This window comes from Chamaea fasciata, unplaced genomic scaffold (assembly GCF_029207755.1).
Source record: "Chamaea fasciata isolate MVZ Bird 193981 ecotype frontalis unplaced genomic scaffold, bChaFas1.0.hap1 SCAF_5, whole genome shotgun sequence".
Lineage (NCBI taxonomy): Eukaryota > Metazoa > Chordata > Aves > Passeriformes > Sylviidae > Chamaea > Chamaea fasciata.
In genome coordinates, this window is record NW_027094090.1 from 60,576,171 (window position 1) to 60,602,621 (window position 26,451).

The window sequence follows — 26,451 nt, forward strand, 5'->3', positions numbered from 1 at the left end:
CCCCTCACCTGAGGCAGCTGCTGGAGCCGCCACTCCACGGGGCGGCCGCGGGTGGATCAATAAAGGCCCCCAGGGGAGGCTAAGGAGCGCTAACGAGCCCCCGGGAGAATGGTATCCCTGGAGGAGAGCTGGAAACCAGGAAAACGGGGAGACCCGCCAAGCACCCGGGCCTTCAAGGGGGCGGGGGGGGCGCACGGGGTACCGACGGAGTGAACTACAGTTCCCGGCATGCAACGCGCAGAATCGGCGCATGCCGCCCCCGGCGTTCCGGTCCCATCTCGGTGGGGCGGACAGCGGGATTCGCCAGCGCCGCCCTGGCCCTGCCGGCGGCCCAGGCCCGGCGCTGCTCCCGCTGCTCGGCCCGGCTGATTATGGCTCTAATCATGACTTGTCGCTCCTCCCGGTACCCGGGGGGTGCCGCCGCGACCGGAAGTGCCCGTTGCCATAGCACCCCGCGTCCCCGATGAGCATCCCGGGTGTCCCCGGAAGCGGTCGGAGCCGGTGCTCCGTGCGGAGACGGTCCCTGTCGCTCCCGCGGCCGCGCCCCACGTGGTCCCGCCGTTAAACACCGCGGGTCATTCATCGCAGCGCCGCTCGGGGCCGCGCTGGCCGCGCCCCCCCGCGCACGCCATTGGTCGAGCGGCGCTCCGCCCGCCAATCGGCGCCGGCCACGCTCCGACCGCAGGAAACCGCACATGGAAAGTCACGATTGGCGACGACGGCTGCAGGCCCCGCCTCCCCAAGCTCTCCATTGGCTGCATGTTTGGCGTGGTGCGCTGCTATTGGGCGGAGTGGCGCTGCCCCCCCCCCACCCTGAGGTAGATAAGGCGGAGGGGGAGGGCCGCGGCCGCTTCAGCGGGATCGGCGGCGGCGCGGGACGGGCTCGGGAGCGCGGGGCGGCGGCGCCGAGGGCTCTTCTCTTGTCACTGCGGCCGCCATGAAGTCGGTCTGGGGGCTCGCTCTGGCGTGTGTGCTGCTCCTGGCCGGTGAGCGCCTGCGGGTTTCTAGAAGGTTCTGGCGGAGGGGTGTCGGGGTCCCGGCCAACAGCCTCCCCGCACCCGCCTTCCCCCGCCGTGTGCTGGGGTGGGGGGGACGGAGGCCCCCGAGGGGAGGTGGGGTCTCGGGCGGGACCCCTCAGTCTGCCCCGGGGGAGGGGAAGTGGTGCGCGGGCCCCCGCTGCCCTGGCCGGGCCTGGCTCTTCCCGGGGCCGGGGCGGCGGGGGGAGGGGGCGCGCGGCTCATGCGCCGTCACGGGCGGGGGCGGGCGGTGGGAGGGGGCTCCCCTTGCCCATCGCCCGTGGTTCCGGCTGGGCTGAACTCCCCTGGGGGCAGGCCGGGGAACTCGAGGGGCACAGCTGAGCCTGGAGACGTGGGGAGGGGTAAGCGGAGAAGTTGGGCAGTGCGTAGTGTGGGGGTCGGGCTCAGAGCGCTGGTTTCCTTGTTTTGCCAGTGTCGGTCAGAGCCGATGAAGTGGATGTAGATGGGACCGTGGAAGATGACTTGGGTAAAAGCAGAGAAGGGTCTCGAACGGATGATGAAGTTGTACAGAGGTGGGTACGTGGGGCGCTCTGCTTTTGGAAGGGTCAATTTGAGCACCACTAATGCCTAAGAAGTAAGGGGGGAGCGTCATTCAAATAAGAGCTACAGTCAGCTGGGGAAAATAAAACATTCCTGTAAAAGATTGTTTCCTTCTAAAGAAAAATGAGCTTGAGAACTTGGATTCAGAAAAGTTCGACTTGTTTTTATTGAATATCGATAACTTTTAATTGGGTTTTCCTCGTGCATGTCATAAACGGTGTCAGTTTGATGCCTATGGATGAAATAGCTCTATGCCAATGAAATGCCTCACCTGTGAGGTGCACCACATGATGAGAATTGCAGTAGCTTTAAGATCACCTTTGTTATTCCCTGAATTTTTAATGAAAAAAGTCTTATTTGCAAGCATGAATTCTCACTCAGGGTTTTGCATTATGGTTATGTAGTTGAGGGTGGCCACTCTTGCACTTGACTCATTTGATCATGTAATTTTATGCTGCATCAGTGATTTAAGTATTATTGCTGCTGCTTTCTGCTAAAATTAAATTAATCATGCTGTTTGTGGGCAAGATTCACTGATAGGTTTTTCATTGTCCTAACAGAGAGGAAGAAGCTATCCAGCTAGATGGCCTAAATGCATCCCAGATCAAAGAAATCAGAGAAAAATCTGAGAAGTTTGCATTTCAGGCAGAAGTGAACAGAATGATGAAGCTGATTATCAATTCGTTATATAAAAATAAAGAGGTTAGTGCCTTCGTCTGCAGATCATGTTAGAATTTTGGGAGTTGTGTGTCTGTCTCCTGGCATTCCTGACCGCTGGTTTCTGTTGCAGATTTTCCTGCGGGAACTTATTTCAAATGCTTCAGATGCTTTGGATAAGATCCGGTTGATATCATTAACTGATGAAAATGCTCTTGCTGGCAACGAGGAACTTACGGTCAAAATCAAGGTAAGAAGGATTAGATACAAGCAGCTCTTTCAAAGAAGTGGTGGAGGAATTAATTATACACTGCATCATTAAATTTGAATGTCTGGTTTAATACTAATGCAAATACAGACTAGGACCACATGAGGACCCTTGCAATTAACTTTATCAAAAACGTTTTCTCTTTTAATGGTAAAAATATGTTTCCCTTTTTATAAAGAGTAGCTGAAGTATTGGACTACTTTGAAGGAGTGTTTTCATCATTTCTGTAGTTAATGCCAATTCAGTTTATTGTAGGCCAGGCATGTTTGAGTTTGAATAGCTATTATGTACCTTTGGCATGTATTAAAATTCACAGTGAAGTCAAACTGTATTTTTGTCTTTATTTTTTTCAGTGTGATAAAGAGAAGAACATGCTTCATGTTACAGACACTGGTATTGGCATGACAAAGGAGGAGTTAGTTAAAAACCTGGGTACCATTGCAAAGTCTGGTACAAGTGAATTCTTAAACAAGATGACTGAAATGCAGGATGACAGCCAGTCAACATCTGAGTTAATTGGCCAGTTTGGTGTTGGCTTTTATTCTGCTTTCTTAGTAGCAGACAGAGTTATTGTCACATCAAAACACAACAATGATACTCAGCATATTTGGGAGTCAGATTCAAATGAATTCTCTGTGATCGATGACCCAAGAGGAAACACCTTAGGACGTGGCACAACCATAACGTAAGTATTAAGTTTCTTTAGTCATAAAATAAAAAAGGTTGTGTGGGTACACTTTGCTTATTGGAATATGTGAGTGACTTTAGATTTGTGACTGATTTATTTCTTGTAATACAGCTTAATTCAGTTTAATAGGAATATGCAAAATACAAACATTGTCCAAAAAGAAATGCAGTTCACTTCGTGTCCTGTTGGATGAACTAACAAAACTATGAATGTCTTGACAACTGTCAGCAAGTAATTCCAGACAGTTCAGCTGCCTTCAGGCTCCTTCAGTCACTCAGCACCATTCTGGCCTGGCAAAACCTATAGAGGGGCTGTAGAGCTTTGCTTGGAAATTGTCTGCTGTTTATATATCAGTGAGGCTGCTCTGCTGCAAATTTCAAACTGGAGGTAGTTGGCTAGTCGTCTTACCATTGTTTTCATGAGCAGGTGAATTTATTTAGTCTGGCTTTAGAGGATGTTTTTCTGGAGGAGGCACTCTGTAAAAACATTGATCTTGGTCAAAATCTAGTTTGAAGTAAAGCCCATGAGGGTGCATCAAGATCCTGATAAGTATAGTAGGACTTGATGTTGTCATTTAAACTTTTAAATATTGTGTTCTGCCTCAGCCAGTGAAAACAATTGCTGGTTGAGTAAGGATTGTGTTTTTAAGAGATGCTTGATGCTGAACTAATAAAAAAGCTTACTTGCATAAATCTGAATTGCTACATCTGCAGCAAAAATCACAGGTTTTTCTGAGTTGGCACCCACAAGGATCAAGTCCAGGTCTGAAGTGAATGATCCTATATGTGGATCAACCCCCACCCTTGGTTATTAGCACCATGCTTTGGCTCAGTTGGCCAATCTCAGTGGCATAAGAAATGTATATTCTGCTATAAAACTGTCAAAACACTTGTCCAGTGCTTTAAAAGATTTGGGATTTTGTTTGTTTGTTTTTTCTTTAGCCTTGTCTTGAAGGAGGAAGCATCTGATTACCTCGAGCTGGACACTGTTAAAAATCTAGTAAAGAAATACTCCCAGTTCATAAACTTCCCCATATACGTGTGGAGCAGCAAGGTAAGTGTATTTAACTGAGCATTGTTCAGTATCTGCTTTGTTTATGACATCTGTCTGGCCAGATCTTTCATGAAGGCTGAGGGCCTGCCATAGAGCTGCTTCGTGTCTAATTTCTAAACTTTCTCTGTCCTGACTCTTTTGACTACTATTTTACTAGCTTTTTTTTTTCTCCAAATGCTGGTCTGTTGTGAAAAATCACAAACTTTAAAGGAATTTGGTTTTATTCTGACTCAAAAGAACTTTACCAAAGGTAAACCACTGCTAATTACTAATAAGGATCTTTTGTCCACTCGCTTTTGTAGATAAAAGCTCTGTTAAACAGAGCCATGGTAACTGAAAAACACTACCCATAGAGAAGCTTGGAACAGACAAAGAGCAGAAGTCAGGGTAGTGCTGGGAAAGATTAAGGTGTTTGTGGGAATACTAGAACATACTTGGTAAGAAGTTCAAATCTCCTCCTTTGGTTGTCTCTAGACAGAGACTGTTGAAGAACCCATTGAAGAGGAGGAAGCAAAGGAGAAAGAAGAAGAAGAAACAGATGATGAAGCAGCAGTTGAAGAAGAGGAGGAAGAAAAGAAACCAAAAACGAAGAAGGTAAGCTTTGTTAGCCATGGGGTCCTGTAATTTGTGTCAGATAGAGAGCAATTTTCCTAGGTAGTCTTGCAGAGGTGCATTTCAGTATGTGTGCTTTCAAGAAGCAAATCCTTTTAAAGTGAGATGGTAGGAGAGAAGATTTTAAATGACACAGACTAGGTAGAAGTCAGGCAGATGATTGGCAGTAGCCTTGTGAAGCTGTGGTCACAGCTAATTATAAGTACTTGCATGAACTGCTTGGAATGGTAGTGGAATTCTGTAATCTGACACTGTTGACAAGTTTAAATTTAATATACTCTGCTAGGAAGATTTTTCCAGAGTGGCATTAGAACAGAAATACGGGTGCCCAGTGAATGTGTTAAATGTACATGGAACACGCTACATTTTAGACTAAAATTTTGTTCCTATGTGTTGCACTAATGTGTATACTTAAAATGAGAATGTCCAGGTCATTGTGCATAATTTTGTAAATTAGAAAGAGCGTGTTTGGAACTTTAACATGCCATTTTATGTTTTTGCTTCAGTGGAGTGCCTTTAATTGACCTAACCTGAAGTAAAGAATGAGTCTCTTTTTTATACTGTTGTGTTTACCTAGGTTGAAAAGACTGTCTGGGATTGGGAGCTCATGAATGACATAAAACCAATCTGGCAGAGACCATCTAAAGAAGTTGAAGAAGATGAATACAAAGCTTTTTACAAAACCTTTTCCAAGGTAAGCTCTGGGCCTCAAGATGATTCAAAAGCAAGAGGTTTGCTGTAGTCTCTCCTGCTATGTAAATAAAACTGAGTGCTTGTAGGACAGGCTATTTCTGAAGAATTAATTAACTGCTGTCAGTAGATAGAACTGCAGAGAGCCTGGAAGGTATAACATCTCAGGAATTAATCTTTTTTGCAGAGCAGGAGGTACTGCCATCCCAGTGCTGATTAGTCTAGATTTGGAAACTATTACGTTGCAGCTCATGTGGAGCTTACTGATGTGTTTAAATGTTGATAGGGAAATTTGTATTTAGTCTGAGGGTTGTGGTGTTTGTTGCACATGGTGGAAGGAAGAGGGAGACAGAGTTTCTTACAAGTGTTGCGTCTGTATCAGTACAGTGTAACGTGTTACTTAAGAGTATCTTAACTGTGGTGTCATGATACTCTGTTGGTTATTGTCCAGGTGGTAACTTTTCAGGGACTGGTTTGTTAAAATCTAGCAAAACACGGGTGGTCTCTAGGGAGGTTATTGTTACATGAGTAACTCTGCTCTTGTTACTTAAAATTAGTCTCCATGATCAGCTCTAGCAAAGCATGGCTACTTGGATTAGTTGTAAAATAATTGCACTTATTTGCCAAACTCATGCTATTACTGGAAATGTATCGACTCACTGGTATTTTTTCCATGTCAGTTAAAAGCATTCTCTCTTGACAGGAACACGATGACCCGATGGCATACATCCACTTCACTGCTGAAGGGGAAGTAACTTTCAAATCCATCTTGTTTGTTCCTAATTCTGCTCCACGTGGATTGTTTGATGAATATGGATCCAAAAAAAGTGATTTCATTAAGGTAGGACAGAAAAGTGTCTGGGTATGGTTTTGAGGAAAAGAAAAACTCTAAAGTAACTTGGGCACTCTGCTCTTGTAATTCAGCTGTACGTTCGAAGAGTGTTCATCACTGATGACTTCCATGACATGATGCCCAAGTATCTTAACTTCGTTAAGGGTGTTGTAAGTATTAGAAATCTTACTTGGATTTAATTTCTTTTTTAGCTTCAAGTACTTCCAGATACACTTAAAACTTTCTTTCTCGATTAGGTGGATTCTGATGATCTTCCTTTGAATGTATCCCGTGAAACACTTCAGCAGCATAAATTGTTAAAGGTAAGCTAATTGGTTTTAAGTTCCTTGATTTTAAGCATACAACAGCAGCAAGGTTTGGAAGACTTAATAGCTTGATGAATTTTGTTACATGACTGAAATTAATGTAAAGGGAACTCAGTTATTGCTGTTTCCAGATTACCTCTGGAATCTACTTCAGATCAGGGATACAAAGTGGAATCTGTTCTTTAAAGTGAGGTTGCGTTGAGGGCTATTCCAAATACTTACTGTTGTAACTCAATATTGCTGGGTTTTTTTTAGGTGATCAGAAAGAAACTTGTTCGCAAAACTCTTGATATGATCAAGAAAATTGCAGAGGAAAAGTACAACGACACATTCTGGAAGGAGTTTGGTACTAATGTGAAGCTTGGTGTTATTGAGGATCACTCCAATCGTACCCGACTCGCTAAACTTCTGCGCTTCCAGTCTTCTCACCATGAAAGTAACCTCACAAGCCTTGATCAGTATGTGGAAAGAATGAAAGAGAAGCAAGACAAAATCTATTTCATGGCTGGTGCCAGCAGAAAGGAGGTATGTAAGGGTCAAAGAGTGAAGGGGTATAGTATGTTATAGTACCATAAATGTTGTGAATGGTGTATTTACTGTAAATGCAGAGACTCCATGCTTATGTTACTACTGCAGTTCAGTTTTTCTGGTACCAGTATTTGCCAGATAGTTGTACAGGTTTTGGTAGCTGCTGCTACCATGCAACTAAACTGACATCTTAAATGTTTGCATCCTAGGCTGAGTCCTCACCATTTGTTGAGCGTCTGCTGAAAAAGGGCTATGAAGTGATTTATCTGACTGAACCTGTAGATGAATACTGTATTCAGGCTTTGCCAGAATTTGATGGCAAGAGGTTTCAGAATGTAGCAAAAGAAGGAGTTAAATTTGAAGAAAGTGAAAAGTCTAAAGAGAGTCGGGAAGCCTTGGAAAAGGAATTTGAACCCCTCTTAAACTGGATGAAAGACAAAGCTCTCAAAGACAAGGTAAAACATTGTGTTATATGTAGTGATTATTTTTACTTGTTGTGCTTGCTACAGTGTACCTTGCTGATTATTTGAGCACAGACTTGATAGTAGCTTCTCTGTCTTCATGGGTAAACCTTTTTGGATAACATCTTTATTCAGGAAGATAATGAGTTAGAATGACATCTTAGACATTTTTCAGAAATTCTTTAATTGACCGGGAAGTGCAGAGTTACTTTATTCACTGTATAAGCTATTAGTTCTGTGAACTAACGTGAAGGTGTTTTGGGTTTTTTTTTTTTCCTACAGATTGAAAAAGCTGTGCTATCTCAACGTTTAACCCAATCTCCATGTGCTCTTGTGGCTAGTCAGTATGGATGGTCTGGTAACATGGAAAGAATCATGAAGGCTCAAGCTTACCAGACTGGGAAGGATATATCTACAAAGTAAGCTTCCAGTTCTGTAGCAGCAGACACAAAATGCAGTTGATGGCCTCCCTTGCTTGGTGTGCCCATAACAAGCTTCCACCCAGTTCAGATGATCCTGGGTGTTTCTAAGGTCATTTACAACCAAGTTAGTCTCCATTGTAGCCTTAAATTGTTATTTTCAAACCCAATATGTAAAAGTGCCTGGTGAGCAAGGCTCATCGGTGGCATTTGGGATCTGCCATTTGTTGACAAGAGAAGATGAATGCTTTTTATACTTGCACCAGTATTTAAGGGGGTGGGATTACAACTGTTACTTGTGAGTGTAACCAGTGTATGTAGATGTAAAGATATAATTGGGTCCTGTACTTAGTGCATTTCTCTTCTCAGTTACTATGCCAGCCAAAAGAAAACATTTGAAATCAACCCCAGGCATCCACTGATCAAGGACATGCTGAGGCGAGTCAAGGTAAATAAATAACAGTAGTAAAACATTGACTTACTTGGTTGCGTACAACCTGCTTTAACAAGTCTGTTTTGATTTTCTTGCGTTCTTCCATGTTAGGAAAATGAAGATGACAAAACTGTTTCAGATCTTGCAGTGGTATTGTTTGAAACTGCAACTCTGAGATCAGGATATATGTTGCCAGACACTAAGGAATATGGAGACAGAATAGAAAGGATGCTTCGTTTGAGTTTAAACATTGACTTGGATGCAAAGGTTTGTTTGTCTTCCACTTGGGCTGATAATTGACTTACTATTGCTCCATCTTAATAACTGCAGCTGCCTGATTCACTTGCATAAAATAAAGTGTACCCAGCTTCCTGCACTTGAGTGGGCCACCAAAAGTCCAGCCATGAGTCTGTACTTAATATTCATGTTCTCCCTTCCTTGCTCTTCTTTGTAGTTGCTTGAGATTATTTCATTATACTTCTCAAGTATATTCCTGTCCTTAACTAAGTGCTGGCTCTGCAGGAGTAAAGTGGGCACACAGGCCTTTGGCCCCTGTCTCTCTAACGGAGAAATTCTTAAGTGGGTACAAGTAATACAGGTTCTCATAACACTGTGCAAGAACTTCTGCTGGCTGTTTTGCTGGAGTGGATCAGTGCTAAACAGATCTTGCTTTTTCCTTCAGGTAGTTTGTGGCAAATGTTAGGAAATGATAGTGAGTACTTCCATAGCCTGTATTTAGCTAGTGCACAACTAGTTAACCTAAGCGAGTAAAGCAAATTGCTTCTTACCTTTGTGTACAGGTGGATGAGGAACCTGAAGAGCCTGAAGATGCAGCTGAGGAGGCAGAGCAGGATGAAGAGGAAGTGGATGCTGATGCTGATGACAGTGAAACACAGAAGGTAAGGTCTCAAGTTTGATGCTTTCTTGACAATATTTATGTGTGACTTCATCTGTGGGTGCTACCTGGCAATAAAGTTGTTCACTTTGCCTTTCATGACTCTGGATTTTAGTGTCAGGTGTTCCAGGCTTTTCTTGGAGGGGAAAAATACTACTAAACTGTAGTGTGAAAAGATGACACTGATGTATGTTCAAAGCTGGAGCTAGATTAAGCTTTGGAGATTGTAACAGTGCCCTGTGGCAAGAAAATGGCAGCAAATCCTCTAGTGAAGATAATTATCCATGGTATTGCCACAGCTTGCGGGCAAAAACATGAACAAATCAGCAAGAGTGTAATTTTAAATGCTTACAACACTCCAGACAACACCATTGCTTCTGAACAGTTCACCTGTGATGTGAAGCCAGTCTTCACTTAGCTCATGCCTGCAATTTCTATTATGTCTTGATGGATATGCTGAACTCTTGTAATACCATAGCTTCTTGATAATACTAACTTGCAAAGTTGTTGTGAGGTGCCAGCTGGGCCTGCTTTCTTGGGTTGCTTTTGGAAGAGACCTGCAAGATGATATCCTGCGACTAGTGCAAATATATAGCTTATAGCAATGAAATTTCCTACTGATAAATGCCAGATTAGGTAAGAATAAATTGTGGAAAGAGTATTTATTGTACTATACCTACTTAATTTTGATGCCACTACCATTACATTTGTACAGCAGTATAACCTGCAATGTCAGTAGTATAAATTTCTGTTCTTCTGGGACAGTTTTTGTAACCTTCCACTTTCAAAGAAATGATATTCTGATTCTCTTGTCTTCACAGGAATCCACAGATGTGAAAGATGAACTGTAAACTGCACTCAACTACTGTCCTGCATTGGAGGGTTAAGAGGGAATGTGAATTAGATTTTGGTTTTTTCCACTGTAAAATGTTGAGGGATGGTATGGGGTTTTAAGGGTAAAGGAGGCTTTTTTTTTTAAGTTCACTTTTCTAAAAACATTCCTCATGAATGTAAATTTGTATTATTTAACTGACTTGGTGTAAAATCTTGTCATGTACAAAATAAAATGTTCCCAAACACCACCAACTCTAAATTTATACATAGCAAGCTCATTGTGTGGGCTTGCAGAAGTGAAGGTGTAAGGTATGGTCCTGAGTGTTCAGGTCCTTTGTGCAAACAGGCTGCTCTTGGCACTACTTGGGCCTTCTCATACTGGCACAGCCACACCTACTTGTGTAGCATCTGCCTGTGGCTGAGATTCACAATTACAAACCTGCTCTACTGCTTAGCCAAATACACCTGGTAGCTGAGAGATGTACTGAACTTGCTAATTAAGCGTTTGAGTTTGGTATCTCCTGCAAGCCTGAGAAGCAGGAGATGGGGTGTTTAAAAATGGCATTGGAAATAAAGCCCTGACAGCTTGTGGTGAAATCTGTGACTTGACTCCATAGAATGGACAGCAGAAGCTTCACAGATGAGGAGGGAAAACACGTTTCCTTTCACTAAATATGTGGACAACTACCACCAGAACTGTCTGACTGCTTGTGAGCTGGTACCATCCTCCATGGCACTTGGAAACCCTGCCTTTGACTTGTGTAGCTACAGCAGTTGTTTTCTGCAGGTTTTTTTTTTTAAAGGTAGAAGTTCTTTTCACATATTATTAATATTTTCACATATTCTTAAATGTTTTGACTCTTGTTCTAGGTCTCTGGTGGCAAAGCACTGTAGATACTTAATGTGACTGAAGCTAAACCTGGTTAGTTGTAGACATGTTCAACTTCCATTCATTATGTTAGCATTATGTAGTGGTTGGATGAAGCTCTTTGTTTTCTCACTAGTGCCTCTAAAATATCTTCACAGACCTGGCAGAAAGGTTTGGGGGATTTTTAGTTGCCTTCTCCTGTGGAAGAAGGACATAGGAGTGGTGCTTCTGTACAGTGATTCTACTTAAAAACGAATCTTTTCTGTTTTGTTAACAGAATTTCTGTAAAGGTACAAATTTCTGCAGTGTGAAGCAAAATAAGCTTTTTTATTAGGTGAGGGCACTAAGCACTGACCTGAAGAACTTGCTTTCCATTTACTAGGCTTCTGTATTGCCCAAAATATACCATGGATCAGTGTGGTGGTTGTGTCAGGGTTTAGAGAGTTGGATTGAAGTTTGAGATGTCAAGGAAAGGAAGCTTAGTTTGGGGGGTTCTCAAGGGAGTTTGGGAGGGCTCTGGTTTCTGCTCACTGCAGTGGTATCCTAGAGAAGAGCTTTTGTGACTGGCCCAGGCTGAGTGGTCTAACAAAAATCTCAGCGGCCAGCACTGTCAGCTTTAGAAGCAGCCTTTGGCAGTAAATTACTGAACAGGGCAGGAGCACCGTTTCTTGGGACACCTTCCCCTTACTATAGCAGTGAAACTTTGTGCTCTGTAGCAATCAGCCTCCTAAAGTACCACTTCTTTTCAGTGATACACTCAGAAATGTGTCATTACTACCCCCACCTCTCTATTTGATCTCTGAGTAGCAAAGGTCACTCCCACCTCCTGTATGGTTGGGAAGGATTTTGCCTAACAAACTAAAGGGGAATATTGGAAGTGTAGGGTGGCCTCCTCCAGTATTCTTAATCCATAAATTTCTTAATCCATAAATTACTTGTAGATTTAAGCAAACTCGGTTCTGTTGTATAGCTGAAGTTCTCATTGCTTTGATTGGTTTGAGGGTGACAAAACAGATTAAATTTCAGAAATAATAAAGAGCATACTTGAGAGTTACACTTTGTGCTTCTTCATAGACTTTAGCTGAGAGTATCTTGTGCAACATAGCTGTGGTCCAGCTGCTTTCTCTACACCCTGTAGTGACAAGTGTTTGCTATTGAGAAGCAAAAAATGCACTTCTAAGTTGACCTTTTTTTTTTTTTTTTTTTGGTCAGATCTGAGGCAAAATGATGTCAGTAGTGGAAGTGTCTCCCAGTCAGCACTGTTACTTTCTGTGCTGTAGTTCTGCTGATTCTGGGCTGTCACCTCTGCTGTTAAAACTTGGTGCATTGTCAGCTTTGCTATTCCTAAACGGGCAATAATGAGGACATTTCCCTCAGTTCAGTGTTAGAAAAGGCTGAGCTCCCTGTTGCTCAGTTTCCAGCAGCAGCAGGATACACTTCAAAATCCAAGCCTAATTAGTAGAAATTTCACTCTGCAGCCTTTAGATCTAAAAAACCTCTAGAAAGTAGAGAGAAATGCATCTTTCATGTCAGAAATCAACATAAGAGGTAATAATCTGACAAAGTGTAACAGTGCAAAGGCTGGTGAATGCGGGCTTTTTAAAGGGATCATCAAAGAACTGCTGTTCCTGCCCCAGTTAGAACAGAAACAAAATACTGCTGAGCTGTCCCATTTTCTGTTTAATAAACTTTATCTTCTGCTGAAGTGGAAAGTTGCCAATCTCAGTTTTGTTTAGGTGCAGTAAAGGGAAAGTCTTTCCACCAGACACGGATCTATTAAGATGTTTTCACTGATAGATTTTGTTTGGGCTAAACATCTGTGTTTTACCAGAGCCTCTCTCTCAATGCCTGAGATCTCTCTTAGGATCTCTGACATCTCCCATCTCTTAGGCTGTGACCTAGTTATATAAAAAGTGCACACATGGGCACACAAGACCAGGAGACGAGCTCATCCCATCAACAGCTGTAAAACTTGGTGAGAGCAGACACATACACATGCATAAGAATTATAAACTTTTCTTCCTAGGAAAATCACTCCATATTTTGTAGGCATAAATAAAATAATAGCTTCATAGCCAGAACCGTGTACATGTAGCACTTCCAGTGATCATTTCTGGATCCCTCTGCTCTGACAAGACTTTGAAGTACTTTGGCAGTAGGAATTAGGGAGCTTTTTGTTTCCTTACTGGGTAATGTGTCAGACTGTGTTTTTTACGAGTTAAACTTAAGTGACAACAGAGGGTGAAGCCTGTGCTTTGTCCTGGCATCTTTCTCAACGGAAAGCAATCCCAGCCTTCCCAAGCTCTATACATTGAAAACTGGGTTGCTGAGCCTTCACAGGATGGTGACTCTGCATCTTCAAGTTCCTGGCACAAGAGTGTTGTGGTGATTCTATTTCCAGACTGGTAGGTAAACCTACACTTGTTATTTCAGAGTTTTGCACACTTACAGCTATCAAAAGCAGACAGATGAAAACACACAAATGGAGGACAAACAACTCCGATTTCAGTGTAACCTGTATGTATTTGCCCCAATTTAACTGAGATGACTAAGCTGTAAGATTCCAGCCTTACAGTGTGTGGAGTCCCTCGTGCCATTACAGGAATTTCCAACTGCCCTACCCTGGAAAAGCGAGGATTAAAGATACCCCAGGTGTAAAAAAAGGCTACTCCCCCATCGCTCCTTGCAAACATTGTGCAATCCTCTCTCTGGGTTTCGCAAGTCCATCACTCCTCCCATGGTATCCCCTTTCCCTATTTCCTCATTGGCTACGGGGTCTGGGGTCCAGTTCCTCTCTTCCCTATGGCCACTTGCCCTCTGCCCTACCCCCGGTACCACCCATGAACATGAGACCCTACACAACCGAGGAAAACCACATGGGCGCACTCCTTCTGGCCTCGGATTCACCTATACCACATCGAAAGAAACGCTCGCTGGAAATTTATCTGGGGCCGGGAGCCTTCTGCCTCCGTCCTGAGCTAGCCTGGTAACATGTGTGGTTGTGTGAGCTTGATTGCTGCCTGAAAACTTCTCCAGCAGTTTCTCTACGGAGAGGTTGACTGGGATTTAGAAAGGCTGTAACTGCACTCCTAAAAGGACACACTGTTACAACAGTGGACCAAAGCTGATTTCCTGCCAGTGATACATCTGTGTCATGTTTGACACCTTATTCTGAAGGATACTTTAAATGTAATCCAGATTTAAAGAACTCACAAGCATCTTGGCACACAACTGATGGGGCTTTTACCAACAGCATTCACTTTATTTTTAAAGCTGCCTGCAACTCTGCTTAAATGAAAGCAAAAACGCATTACAGGAGCACAGTATTCCACACGCGTATTTCTGCAACTTGAACAGTTGGATAAATATTTTATCAGTTCTAGTTATCCCAATGAAAATAAACTCTGGTCACTGTTGTGAAGTCTGAACTTCGCTTGATCTTTCTTTTAGACCCAACAATTCTGTTCTCAGTTCTCCAGGCTTAGGAGGTATTTCAGGTATGCTCTATTAAAAACAGAGAAAGATATCAGTGTCGTGACAGAGGAAAAACTGAACTCCCAAAACGGTAACCAAGCTAAATTTGGAAGAGCATGACAGCTAAACTGATTTTACCACCCTCTTTTCTGAGCAGAAAAAAATTCCTACATGCAAAACGCCTTGAGAATTATTACCATTTTGTAAATCTGACTTACTTTAAAGTAGCAAAATACAATTAAAAAAAAAAAAAAAAAAAAAAAAAGGAAGAACAGACAGTCGGTTTTAAAGGAGCAAATTTTCTTTTTGCCATTAAAGTGAGTTAGGTAGAGATGTTCTAGCACAGTTGAAATTTTCACACATGCTGCTGGTGATAGATAAAAACGTTTCACTGCTTCGACTGCCCTGATTCAGAAATTAAGCACTGAAACTGGAGACAAAAAGTACCAGATAACATGACATTTCAAGAACTGCACCTCCTTAAAATTCATGCTACTTAAGAGATATAGATCATTTGATCACTCTGAATAAATATGTCTATTTGCCTGTAATGAAGGCTACAGTAGAGACTACTAAAACACATAAATTCTAATGCATCTATCAAAGACTGAAGCCTCATTGCCTAAATTTTGAGCTGACAGCTCAAGGATGGTAATTTTTTAAAACTTATTTCCCTCTTGAAAGTAGCCCAGAGAATTAAAAAACCCAAGAAGTATATGTGAGCAGGAGGATAAGAGAAAGCTTCCAAGTCAGGCCAAGAGGCAAATCCAAGCCATTATAAACCCTAGCGGATGGTCTCATTTAGAGTTTAGTTCTGTGACTGTAATTTTGACAACCTTGTCTGTCATGATTTCTAATGTCCACTTTTGGTCGCCTTCATTTCCGTTATTGGAGGAAACAAAATCTATTTAAATCTAGTACAGCCCCTTCTCAGCACTTTGGCACACTCTTTTCAAAACCCACCTTCCCATAGCAGAGACCCCTCCTCAACACGTGGTGCCATGTCCAGAGTGACGCAACTCCCCAGAGGAGTCACAGAATCACAGAATTGTTAAAGAGTTGGAAGGGACCTCTGACAATGATCCATTCCAAGCCCCCTGCCAAGCAGGATCACCTAGAGCAGATCACCCAGGAACGCGTCCAGGTGGGTTTGGAATGTGTCCAGAGAGGAAGACTCCGTGACCTCCCTGGGCAGCCTGTTCCAATGCTCTGCCACCCTCAGCGGAAAGAGGATTCTTCATATTAGGGTGAGACTTCTTATGGTTTAGTTTATGGCCTTTGCTCCTCATCCCGACGCTGGGCACCACCGAAAAGAGTCTGGCACCATCCTCTTGGCACCCACCCCTGAGGTATTCATAAGCATTAATAAGATCCCCTCTCAGTCGTCTCTCCCACGAGACGCCGCAGACCCTGCACCATCTTCGTGAGCCTCCACTGGACCCGCTCCAGTAGCTCCTTGTCCTTCTTGTACTGAGGAGCCCAGAGCCGGACACAGTGAAGTGCTGGCGGCCTGGCCAATGCCTCTGCAGAGGCTGATCTCTGTCCACCGCCAGGCCAGAGACCTTTCCGAGGCACAGCCTCTCCAGCAGACCCTCCATCCCGCACACACGCTACCAGCGACCGGGACCCTCCGAGCACTTACAAGGTCAGGCCTGTAGTACCTGTGCACGACCTCGGCCCCCGCGAACATGGCCAGCATGCTGGCCGCCAGCGCCCGCAGATAGGTAGGCCAGGGCACGCCGGCGGGCATGGCTGCGGGGGCGGGCCCTGTGCACGGACCGCGCCGGACGTGCGTCATCCCCGCCGCCGCCGGGAGAGGGAAGGGACCGGGGAAGAGGGTGCGGAGGCCCGCCCTCAGCAGGGAGCACGGCGCCGGGCGGGGTGAGTCGCGACACAGCGGCCGCACCGCGGGCCCGCCGCCCGGCGCCCCGCGCGCCCCCGCGCGCCCCCCGCCCCTGGCGGCCGCGGCCCCGCCCTGCGCCCCCATTGGCCGGCGCGGTCACGTGAGCGGGGCCGCCCGGAGGGTCGGGGGGGCGCGGGGGCGGCCGGCGGCGGCAGCGGCGGAGCGGCCCCGGCATGGAGGGCCCGGAGCTGGGCAGGTACCGGCGGGCGTCCGTCCGCCCGCAGCCCGCCCGGGCCTCGCGGGGGGATCGCCCCTCATCCTTCCTTCTCCTTCCCCGCACCCCAGGGCCGGCGGAGCCGGGGCCGGGCTGCGGCGGCCGCCTCCCTCCCCTTTCCCCGGGCACAAAGAGGGAGGGAGGGAAGGCGATCCCGGGGCGCGGAGGCTCCCGGGCCCGTGGCTGGGGCAGCGCGGCGGCCTTGGGCAGCGTGGGGCGCGATCGTGTCCCTGTCCCCAGGGGGATCTGAAAATTACTTAATACCTGGTTTTGTTCCAGTGAACATATCCTTTCCTTTACCTTTTTCTTTTTTTTTTTTTCCCCCTTTGTTTTTAGCATGAACGGAAGGGGGGGTGGGGGGAGGGAAAAAATCATGAACTGAAGGGAGGGGAGAGGAACAAATCACTACCTTTTCCTCGTGATACTGAAAGTATTTATTTAAATGTTCTATAATATATATACATCAATAGCGAAAAACAAAGCCAAAAAAAGTATTTCTGAACCCACGCGAGAAATCTGGCCTAAAATATGTGGGAAACTTAGAGGTAGGGGTAGAACTTCACTCTCAAAGCAAGTGTGTTTGTGGTGCATATTTTTTCTCTGTTCAAAGAGAATTTTATTCGCTTTACTAGAAGGAGACTTTATATACGTGTAAAATAAGAAGGTCTGTATTGCAAAAAGATATCTGGTCTTAGGTTGGATGCTTTCACATTTTTCTTATTCCCTCTGTTCTGTCTCTATGATTACACTTTTATTACATTATGGCCTGGATTCTGCATGTCTCGGTTTCTCGTGTGTTTCCCAATACAAATCTGAAAATCAGTTTTGTTTGGTTCATTAATTGCACAAGTGTTTCATATAAAATTGAACTCTTCCAGCAGAGGGTTTAAGGTATTCCCTGTACTCAGAAAATCTCCTATAGCTTTGTTAAGCAACTTCCCTGGGAATCTGACAGACCTATGTTCGTGTTTATTCTCCTTGTTTTAGGATAGATATTTGGTTCAAAATTAGTGGCTTGATCACAAGACTGTGAGTTCTTCTTGCATAAGACTGATTGACAGTGGGTTTCTTGAAAACCCAATGTGTAGTAGGGAATGGTCCCTTCTTTTGAGAAATTTAAAATCAGAATAATTTAGGTTGGATAAGGCCTCTAAGATCCTTGAATCCAGCCATTAACCCAGCACTGCAAAGCCCACCACTAAACCCTGTCTGTAGATTTCCACATCTACATCTTTTAAATACTTCCAGGGTGGTGATTCCGACTGTTCCCTGGGCAGCCTATTCCAATAGTTAACCATTTCTATGAAGAAATTTGTCCTAATATCCAATCTAAACCTCCCCTGCAACAACACGAGGTCATTTGCTGCTTGAGACCAACCCAGCATCAATCTCTTTTCAGTTGTTTGTGGAGAGTGATAAGGCCACCCCTGAGCTCTCTTTTCTCTGGGGTAAATACCCTCAGCTCCCTCAGCTGCCCCAGACCTGTTGCCCTTCTCTGAACACGCTCCAGCACCTTCCTGTAGTGAGAGGCCCAAAACTGAACACAGCATTCAAGATGTGGCCTCAGCAATGCCAAGTCCAGGGGGATCAATCCCTGCCCTGCTTCTGCTGGCTACACTTGCTAATACAGGATGCCATTGGCCTTTTCGGACAAATATCTCTATATCTAAAAATAATGTGGTATTTTTAAATATAGCTCTGAGATGATAAAATTATTTCCTGAAAATCTGCTGTTCAGCAAGTCCTTTCTATGTTTTTGTAAGGCAGTAGAAGCTATGGACAAGAAGGTGGCTGTGTAGGTAGAAGAGAGTGACAAAATAAAGCAGAAATGGGTGTGAGGGCTGTATATGACTAATAACTGTGGAGGGAGAGAGCTGTCTATGGAAAAATGTCTTTATGCATAGAAGGAGACTGGAAGGATCTTTGTGTGTGTGAACACTTCCAGGTAGAATAACTGGAATTCCTGTTTTGGGATCCTGTGTGTGATAGCGGGACAACATCTGCCCCATAATTTGTTAAAGCTGTTTAATAATCTGCATAGTAACAAAAGCTGTGTGTATTCTTAATGCTTTATAGCCTTGAATGATTCATCCAGTCTGTATCTTATCAGATCAAATAACTGACGGCACATAAAAATTATCTAAAATTTGGGAAACTTGTGGATATCCAGAGAGCTTTAGCTCCACATGCATTGTAAATTGTTGGTCTGTTTGACAGACAGTTTGCTTTGGAAATGTGTGCTACAGTGTTTTTACAAAAAAAAAAAAAAGGAAAAGAAAAAGAGAGAAAAGCTCTACTGTTGCCTTACAAATGCTGTGTTAATTCCACATCATAGCAATCAAAGAGAACTGTGCTGTTAATGTTGGGGTTAACTGATACCAGCTAAGCAGCCAGAGTGCTTCGATGGTGTGGATAATTTAGTGCCTTGCTAACAGTCATCAGAGGATGTTAAGTGCAGTGCATGCCAGCCTTGATAAAATTTGATGTTTACGTTCTGTTTGGTACATCAGTAAGTTTCTAAATTGTTGATACATTATCTCTCTCTCTCTCTCTAAGATACTACGCATATCTTCAGCAAGCTCAAGCATTTTACTCGTTTCCCTTCCATCAGATGATGTCTGCAGTGCCCAACATGGAAATGATGACTGAGCAGCCGACTCTAGAGGGCATTCCAGAGCCAAACGTTGCTCAGGAGCCTCCAAAAGGTACCTTGACTGGGCTGTGCTAGTGAGCTCAAGTGAGAGTGGTTGACTGGGGAAAAAATATTGCTCTTAAACTGCTTCCTTGGACCCATTGGATTTCCTTTTCTTGATGCTCACTGCAGAAGTATTGGTTAGTTGTATTCTTTAAGAAATTTGTTCTAACAGACAATTAAAAAGACAGGAAGTAAAGTCATGTGAATGTATGCACATTGTTCAGTTTCATATAATTATCTTGTTCCAAGAAAAGCAGATTTTTTTTCAATAGGTAAATGCATTATTTTAGCTGAAGTCATGGGTTTTAATATTGTGTTAGAGAGGGTTTTTTAAGATTCATGCTTCAAAATACCTGTTTTTTTAACTTTCTGCAAGAGAAGTACAGTATAATACTGTTTATTTGAAATGTTTTTGTTTGGATGGTTGCTTAGTTTTCTGTGGTAATCACAGGTAGGGAATTGGTTACTAAGAATTGTTTAGTGTGGCTTATTTAAAGAAATATGAATTGTTGGGAAGTGACACTGTTCTACAGCTCAACATTATTAATGAACATAGAGAGGGAGAGCAATTTCTGGGTGTTCATGTCATGGCCAGTGCCTGTGCTGCCTGAATCTCTAAACTTTTAAGAGCCAGAAGATGAGGAAGCTTCAGATGTGTTGTTTAAATTAATGAATTTTGAAAGTAAATTTACCTCTTTGATTTCTCTCCAACATTTAACTGAATCAATTTGAATATCTTCCCTGCAACATTGGAAATGTAGAAAAAGAATATTTATTATGTTTCAGAAGTTAAAAAGGGAAGGAAAAGAAAAGCCAAAGCAACTGAGCCAAAGCAACCCAAAAAGCCTGCTGCTAAAAAAGAAAAACCAGCCAAGTCAAAAGGCAAACAAGAAAAGATCACAGATACTTTTAAAGTCAAAAGAAAAGTGGACCGTTTTAATGGTGTATCTGAAGCTGAACTTCTGACCAAGACTTTGCCTGATATTCTGACCTTTGATCTGGACATTGTGATAGTGAGTAACTTAAAATTACAAGATTAAGTAGAAAAGTCTTGTATTTATTTGTTATGATTTACATTGTTTCTGCTTACTCATCTATACTGCTTATATGGCAAGATCTTGCAAGATAAAGTACATAAACTATTTCCTGTGTGTAGAGCTGCTTTGCATTTTCTGTTGAAGCCGTAGTAACTTAGTCCTAATTTCTGAGAAACCTAAGGCTCATGTTTAGTGCAGATTCATGTGAGCCCATATCTCAGTGCTTTATTTCCTGGAAGCTCTGCACCCTCTGAGCTGCTCTTTTGACCTTGCACATCTAAACTAGGGACTGCTGCAAAATTGTCAGTTTTTTTTAAATAGTGATGGAAGGTGCCATTAGTACATTTTTGTTTATTAACAGTAACTTAAAGAGAATTGAATAAGCACCTTTACTGTAACTTGATTAAATTCTTGAGTAGCAAGTCATGTTGTCATTGTTGAAATGGACTGGTGTCTTTGTAGATCGGCATAAACCCTGGCCTGATGGCAGCTTACAAAGGACATCATTATCCAGGACCCGGAAACCATTTTTGTATGTTTTTGTTCTCCTTTCTTCTTTTAGCATTTGCACAACTTTGTTAGAACTTGTGGCATTTTAGTTAAACTGGTTTGGTTTTTGTTTTTCCCCTGGGTTTTGGTTTGTTGGGTTGTTTTTTTTCTTCAGAGAGGGGTTTTTATATGCTAAATATGAGTTCAAGACAGCGGGTTCTGTCAGAGAGGCCAGGTGCAAGGGGAAGCAATGGCAAGATTGTCAGAGAAAGCTGACACATTGTATTTGCCACATTCTTTCCGCCCAAATCCGTATTGATCACTGCTTAAGTGAATCACAAAATTCTGAGCTTTTAGAACAAAAGACTGGTTTGCAGGATCATGATGGGGAATTCCTGTTCTCTAGGGCCTTTTGCCCTCTTGAAGGAAGTAAAGCAGTATTGGCTATTTTAAACCTTTCTGGATAGGGCAGTAGTCTTCCCAAATTAACTGATACATTGTTAAAATAAATTCTTCCTGTAGCGTTCCAGCACTCAGATGGTGGGGTGGAATTTTTTGGTTCTGTTTTCTTTTCCTTGGAAAAAGGCAAATGCATATCTGTCTTCCTACTTGACAGGGAAGTGTCTGTTCATGTCTGGTCTAAGTAATGAACAGCTGAACCACATGGATGACCACACCTTGCCACATAAGTATGGGATTGGATTTACAAACATGGTTGAAAGGACAACACCTGGAAGTAAAGACCTCTCCAGGTAAGACAACAAAGGGAAATATCAGGCTTGTTAATGAATTAATAGTTGTGATTATAATTTTGAGTACTTTGTGTTTTAGCAAAGAGTTTCGGGAAGGAGGGCGAATTCTGATGCAGAAGCTACAAAAGTATAAACCTCGTATAGCAGCTTTTAATGGAAAATGTGAGAACTTTTACTTTCAAATGAGTTTTATTCTGTCAGTAGCCTTTTTTTTTTTCCACTTACCCTATATTTTCATCTTAGGTATTTATGAAATTTTTAGTAAAGAAGTTTTTGGAATTAAAGTTAAGAACTTGGAATTTGGGCTGCAGCCACACAAAGTGCCAGATACAGAAACCGTAAGTATTGAGACTGAGAAACAAAACAAAACAAAACTAGGGTACTCCGTTTTGGTTATTAAAAAACTAATGAAATCTTAGGACTTGCACACACTTAGGATAACACCAGTTTGACTGAAGTACAAGAGGTGAAAAGTTTTTACTTGGAGAAAGGGGAGTAGTGCAGTTTTTAACACATCCTTAATGCAGCTTCTTCAGACTTGCAGACTTCATTTGAGAAATGGTACGTTTTGGTTAGTAGGTTGATGCATTCTCTGAGGACTACCTAAAAAACAAGTAACATATGCCTGCTTTTATGATAATTCTCATCTGATCCCCTGTGTCCAATTCCCTGGATATTCATATTACTGGACTTTGATACTGACCATGACCATGCAGTGCCACAGTGGGGGAGAAAGAACAGCAAGTCCATCCTTGGGCCACTGCATGCAGCCCTTCTGCATTGCAGGATCTGGGCAAGCCCAAGTGCTTCTGTCAGACTGAGTCTCCTTAAACTGATGGGCATTTTGAAGTTAAATTGGATGCTTAATATAAAGCAAGCAATTTGATGAAGAGTGCATTAGTCATAGACCTCTAGTGCTGGAAAATATCTCAGGAGACCAGCTATGTATCATTGGAGATTGGTTTGTTTAATGTGTTCTTATAAACAAGTTAAAGCAAAGGCAATTACGCTACTTGCCGAGGGAGCTTATTCTAATGCTTCATTACCTTGTCAGTTCAAAAGTTTGGATTGTTTTTCTTCTTGTTTCTATCCTCAATTACTAGAGCTGCAAGTTTCAGCTGCCTTTCTCTAAAGGTGGAAGTGTTACCATTAGAGCCTGAAGAATCATTGGATAAAGTGCTTGCTCCTTAAGTAGCTCTTAAGGACTTCTGCAGTAGATGTATTTGTAAGAAGGATAAATAATCCCCTTTACTGATACTTGTTCATAAAGACTGCATGGTAATAGAAGTATTGAATACAGTTTGTTTTTCTTGAACTAACTTGATATCTTTAGTTAGGGCTCTTGGCAGGGATGGAAACACTGAAGCTGGCTCCAGCTACACTAACAACAGTTTCACAGCCTGGTTTATGTCACGCAGATGCACTTGGCCAAGATGCCAGGCTAATTAACTGTGCTGCCTCCCTCACTGGTTTGGGCTCTTTGCATGCTGTCACATACTCCTCCATGCCCTAGCTCAGAGCTCTGCTTGTTCAGGGCGTTCTGGAGTGTGCTCTGCTCTCTTGTAACACACATGGGTACTGCTTCTCCTGCAGCACATAAATAATTGGTGAAAATTGTGCTCACTTAACAGCTGGTAATCAGCCCCTGTCTTCAGGGCAAGACAGATGGGTAGCCAAGAAAAATGAAAACTCCATTTAGCCCCTTCCACAATCACCTGTGGCATTATTTGAAGTTTGTACAAATGGTTGAAACAGTGAGCTTAACTGTTAAGTTGTTTTGAATGCACTAAGTATTAACTCATAGCTCTGGGATCAATAATGCTATTTTTCTTGCCCTTCTCAAGCTCTGCTACGTTATGCCATCGTCCAGTGCAAGATGTGCTCAGTTTCCTCGGGCACAAGATAAAGTACATTACTACATTAAGCTGAAAGACTTAAGGGATCAACTGAAAGGCATTGCACCCAACACTGAAGTCCAGGAGGTGCAATACACATTTGACTTGCAACTTGCACAAGGTATTTTTATTTTGTTAACACTTCATTAAAATGTAATGTAGTGTACAATACTAGCAGTTTCCCAAGCAGAAAGAAAGGGGAGGGGGAGATGTGATTCTCTAAACTGTGTTATATAGAATTACAGATTCCAGTCTCTTTTATACAGCCGAAATTATCTAAGGGGAGCAGGGATTATCTTGTAGAATTTGTGGCCATTTTTCAAATGTTTTCTGATAAAAATGCTTTTTGATAATTTTTATTCTAAATATTAATGCTTGAGCTGTTCTGTTTCTGCAGAGGATGCTAAAAAGATGGCTGTCAAAGAAGAAAAGTATGACCCAGGCTATGAAGCAGCGTATGGAGGAGCTTACTGTGACCGTGCACCGTATGACTCTGAGCAGTGCAGCTTGTCTTCAAATGGAGCTGGTAAAGTGCTTGGGGCAATCAGTCTTTGGGCCATTGCTGGGGAACAAAGAGCCCATGGTGTCAGCTGCCCTTAAAAATGCTGTGATGTTTGTTTGTTCACAGGCAGCAACGCACAGTTCTGCGAAGGGCCGTCCTTCGGGGAAGTTCCTAACGGACAGTGGATGACACAGTCCTTTGCAGACCACATTCCAGAGTTCAATGCTGGCATGACACGGGAAGAGGAGGGAGGCAGCATGTAGGAGCTGCTCCTTCTCGGCTATGCACACCTGCTGCAGTTTTAATGCAGTGATCAAGATTGGTACCTCGGTTCTCCAACTGAAGCATCTGAATAGTATTTTATCTCCCCTAGTTATTTTATTATAGTCCAAACTAAGTGTGTGGTAGGCTAAATCAATGAACTAGATAATTTTAAGGAACTGTCAGAACTTTTTTAAAAAAAGTTAGCCCTTTTTTGTATATGAGTTTTATATTTAATGTATACCTGACAAATTGCTTTCTCATTTGTGTAGATTTCTTTGGGGCGTTAATTTTATTCCATAAATGGTAACGTGGTAGGAGCAGCAGCAGTATACTTCTTACTGATGCCTCAATATTTGGATATCTCATAATACTTTTATATCCAGAGGGGCAAATTGGAAGTGTACCCTTACCTTGTGTGAAATGGTGCTTTTAATCATGCACAGTTAAGGAAATTGTGCTTTTTAAGCCTACCTTTTACCTTTTTAAAAAGTGTAGGAAGTTGTGTTCTGCAGCTGTGAGTGCTGTCTTCTGGGTGGGATGAGGGAGCTCTGTCTGTCCAGTGAGTGGACCAGATTCAGGATGAAGGGAGTGAATACATCATCTCAAGTCACAACACTGGGGAGGAAAATTTGTGTCACAGAGGACAGGGCCCTAAATATTCTAGCTGAGCTGTCTAAAGATAAGTTTTCCCTACCACTCCATCTCTTTCTCCCTTAAATTCCAATGTAAGGAACTGGAATTCCTTTACAAAAAAAGCAAAAACAAACAGCAGTGGTAGTTCTTGAATTCCATGGCATTTAAACTCCATTATTTCCATGAAGTTATTCCCTTCACCTGACCTTTAGCAGGAGATAACCCCTCTGAATGTGATTGAAAGAATGCATTCTCTTTTAGAAGTCATGTACAGCTATGTTATCTACATCAGATACAATTAGCACAGGGTGAAATAGATTTACAATTTAGCAGTTTTTAACATTATTCTCTTCAATCTGTAGGACTCTAGAGGGTGTTCCCTTTATTCCACTTAAAAGTCAAAAACACTGAGTTGAATACAGGGACAGCTGTTCCATGAATAAGAAGTTGTCTATAGAAACTGTAACTCTCTTCTGAGGAACTTGCCTAAATGATACACATTTTTGGCCAATATTAGTGACTGAGAAAAATAATGAGATTCCATCCTGGTGCCTAACTCTCATCTTCTTTCTCTCTTTTATCATATGAGGAAAAGATGAAGTAAAAGCAATAAGCTGATCAAAACATGAACGTTTTGATGATCTTATGATGGTGCTTCACATACTTGAAAACAGACACAAACAGTATCTCCACACTCCATGCTGGTCAGAGAATCCTGTACCAGTGTGATTTATCCTCCCTTCACAGCTAGTGACAGTTGTCAGTTGTAACTGGTTGGTGTAGGTTCTAATCCTGCTGTAACACCTCTTACAGGCATCACACACTGTCAACCTGTTGTGAGGCAGGCATGATGTTTACAGTTTCTTCCCACATTATGTGGCTTAATTCTGAGAATCTTAAATCAAGTGAGTGTGCATTATGATTCTGATTGTGTTTATTAGCTGCAGCATAAAGCTGTTCCACCTATTGTCAGAAAGCTATAGGACTTGTCTTGTCTTATTTAAAGTGTACTGTATCATGTATTGCTGTTTACATGGATTTTTTTCCTGCAGGTGCTCAAAGTATCTTGCATCAGGGATTTGTTACAATTCAGTTTCATTTTCAACAAAATTAGAAGCATGAAATTAGCACTGCTGAGTATGTAGTACAGTAGGATGTAACTCCTGAAAGGCTATCCTGTTTGAGTGGAAGGGAAAGGTCTCTTCCTTAATGGAATCACCCACTTGGTTATCTGGGTGTAAAATACACTTGAGTGTACAATGACCATTCCATGAAATACTGCAATTCTGTGTCCTCCCTCAAAACTGGTGCTCTTTTTGTTACAATGATACAGAAGTTCTTAATCTGTCCTAAATCTATCAATGTTTCACAATAAAATCAGGAATTGAACTGCAGTGTATTGGAATGTGCTTTTGCATCTTGCTAAGTGTACTACAGGATGTGTCATACACA

General features: G+C 42.8%; 3 protein-coding genes across 3 annotated transcripts; 2 read left to right on the plus strand and 1 right to left on the minus strand.

The window, feature by feature from the left end:
* Positions 1–860: 860 nt before the first annotated feature.
* HSP90B1 (heat shock protein 90 beta family member 1) lies at positions 861–10,521 on the plus strand. Its single transcript, XM_066183934.1, has 18 exons — positions 861–986; positions 1,450–1,549; positions 2,138–2,279; positions 2,368–2,484; positions 2,856–3,187; positions 4,132–4,243; positions 4,718–4,837; positions 5,433–5,549; positions 6,249–6,386; positions 6,470–6,547; positions 6,635–6,700; positions 6,959–7,228; positions 7,441–7,686; positions 7,975–8,111; positions 8,481–8,559; positions 8,656–8,811; positions 9,345–9,443; positions 10,261–10,521. The coding sequence occupies exons 1-18, from the start codon at positions 938–940 to the stop codon at positions 10,288–10,290; spliced, it is 2,388 nt and encodes a 795-aa protein (XP_066040031.1). The 5' UTR covers positions 861–937; the 3' UTR covers positions 10,291–10,521.
* A 3,855-nt stretch (positions 10,522–14,376) lies between these two features.
* On the minus strand, positions 14,377–16,413 carry UQCC6 (ubiquinol-cytochrome c reductase complex assembly factor 6). Its single transcript, XM_066183941.1, has 2 exons — positions 16,258–16,413; positions 14,377–14,645 (listed from the first exon to the last, which is right to left on the minus strand). The coding sequence occupies exons 1-2, from the start codon at positions 16,411–16,413 to the stop codon at positions 14,550–14,552; spliced, it is 252 nt and encodes an 83-aa protein (XP_066040038.1). The 3' UTR covers positions 14,377–14,549.
* TDG (thymine DNA glycosylase) lies at positions 16,364–26,393 on the plus strand. The gene is given in 11 exon segments (XM_066183935.1): positions 16,364–16,680; positions 16,682–16,714; positions 19,289–19,437; positions 20,214–20,440; positions 20,927–20,996; positions 21,570–21,705; positions 21,785–21,867; positions 21,949–22,043; positions 23,550–23,721; positions 23,998–24,126; positions 24,229–26,393. Coding segments are annotated over 11 exon segments (1,548 nt in total). The 3' UTR covers positions 24,366–26,393.
* The last annotated feature ends 58 nt before the right edge of the window (positions 26,394–26,451 follow it).

Coding starts and splice junctions, on each gene's coding strand:
- HSP90B1 (XM_066183934.1), top strand. CDS start 938: ATGAAGTCGGTCTGGGGGCTCGCTCTGGCGTGTGTGCTGCTCCTGGCC. Junction 2,485..2,855: donor AACTTACGGTCAAAATCAAG/GTAAGAAGGATT, acceptor TATTTTTTTCAG/TGTGATAAAGAGAAGAACAT. Junction 6,387..6,469: donor AAAAAAGTGATTTCATTAAG/GTAGGACAGAAA, acceptor CTTGTAATTCAG/CTGTACGTTCGAAGAGTGTT.
- UQCC6 (XM_066183941.1), bottom strand. CDS start 16,413: ATGACGCACGTCCGGCGCGGTCCGTGCACAGGGCCCGCCCCCGCAGCC. Junction 14,646..16,257: donor GGTACTACAGGCCTGACCTT/GTAAGTGCTCGG, acceptor TGTTTTTAATAG/AGCATACCTGAAATACCTCC.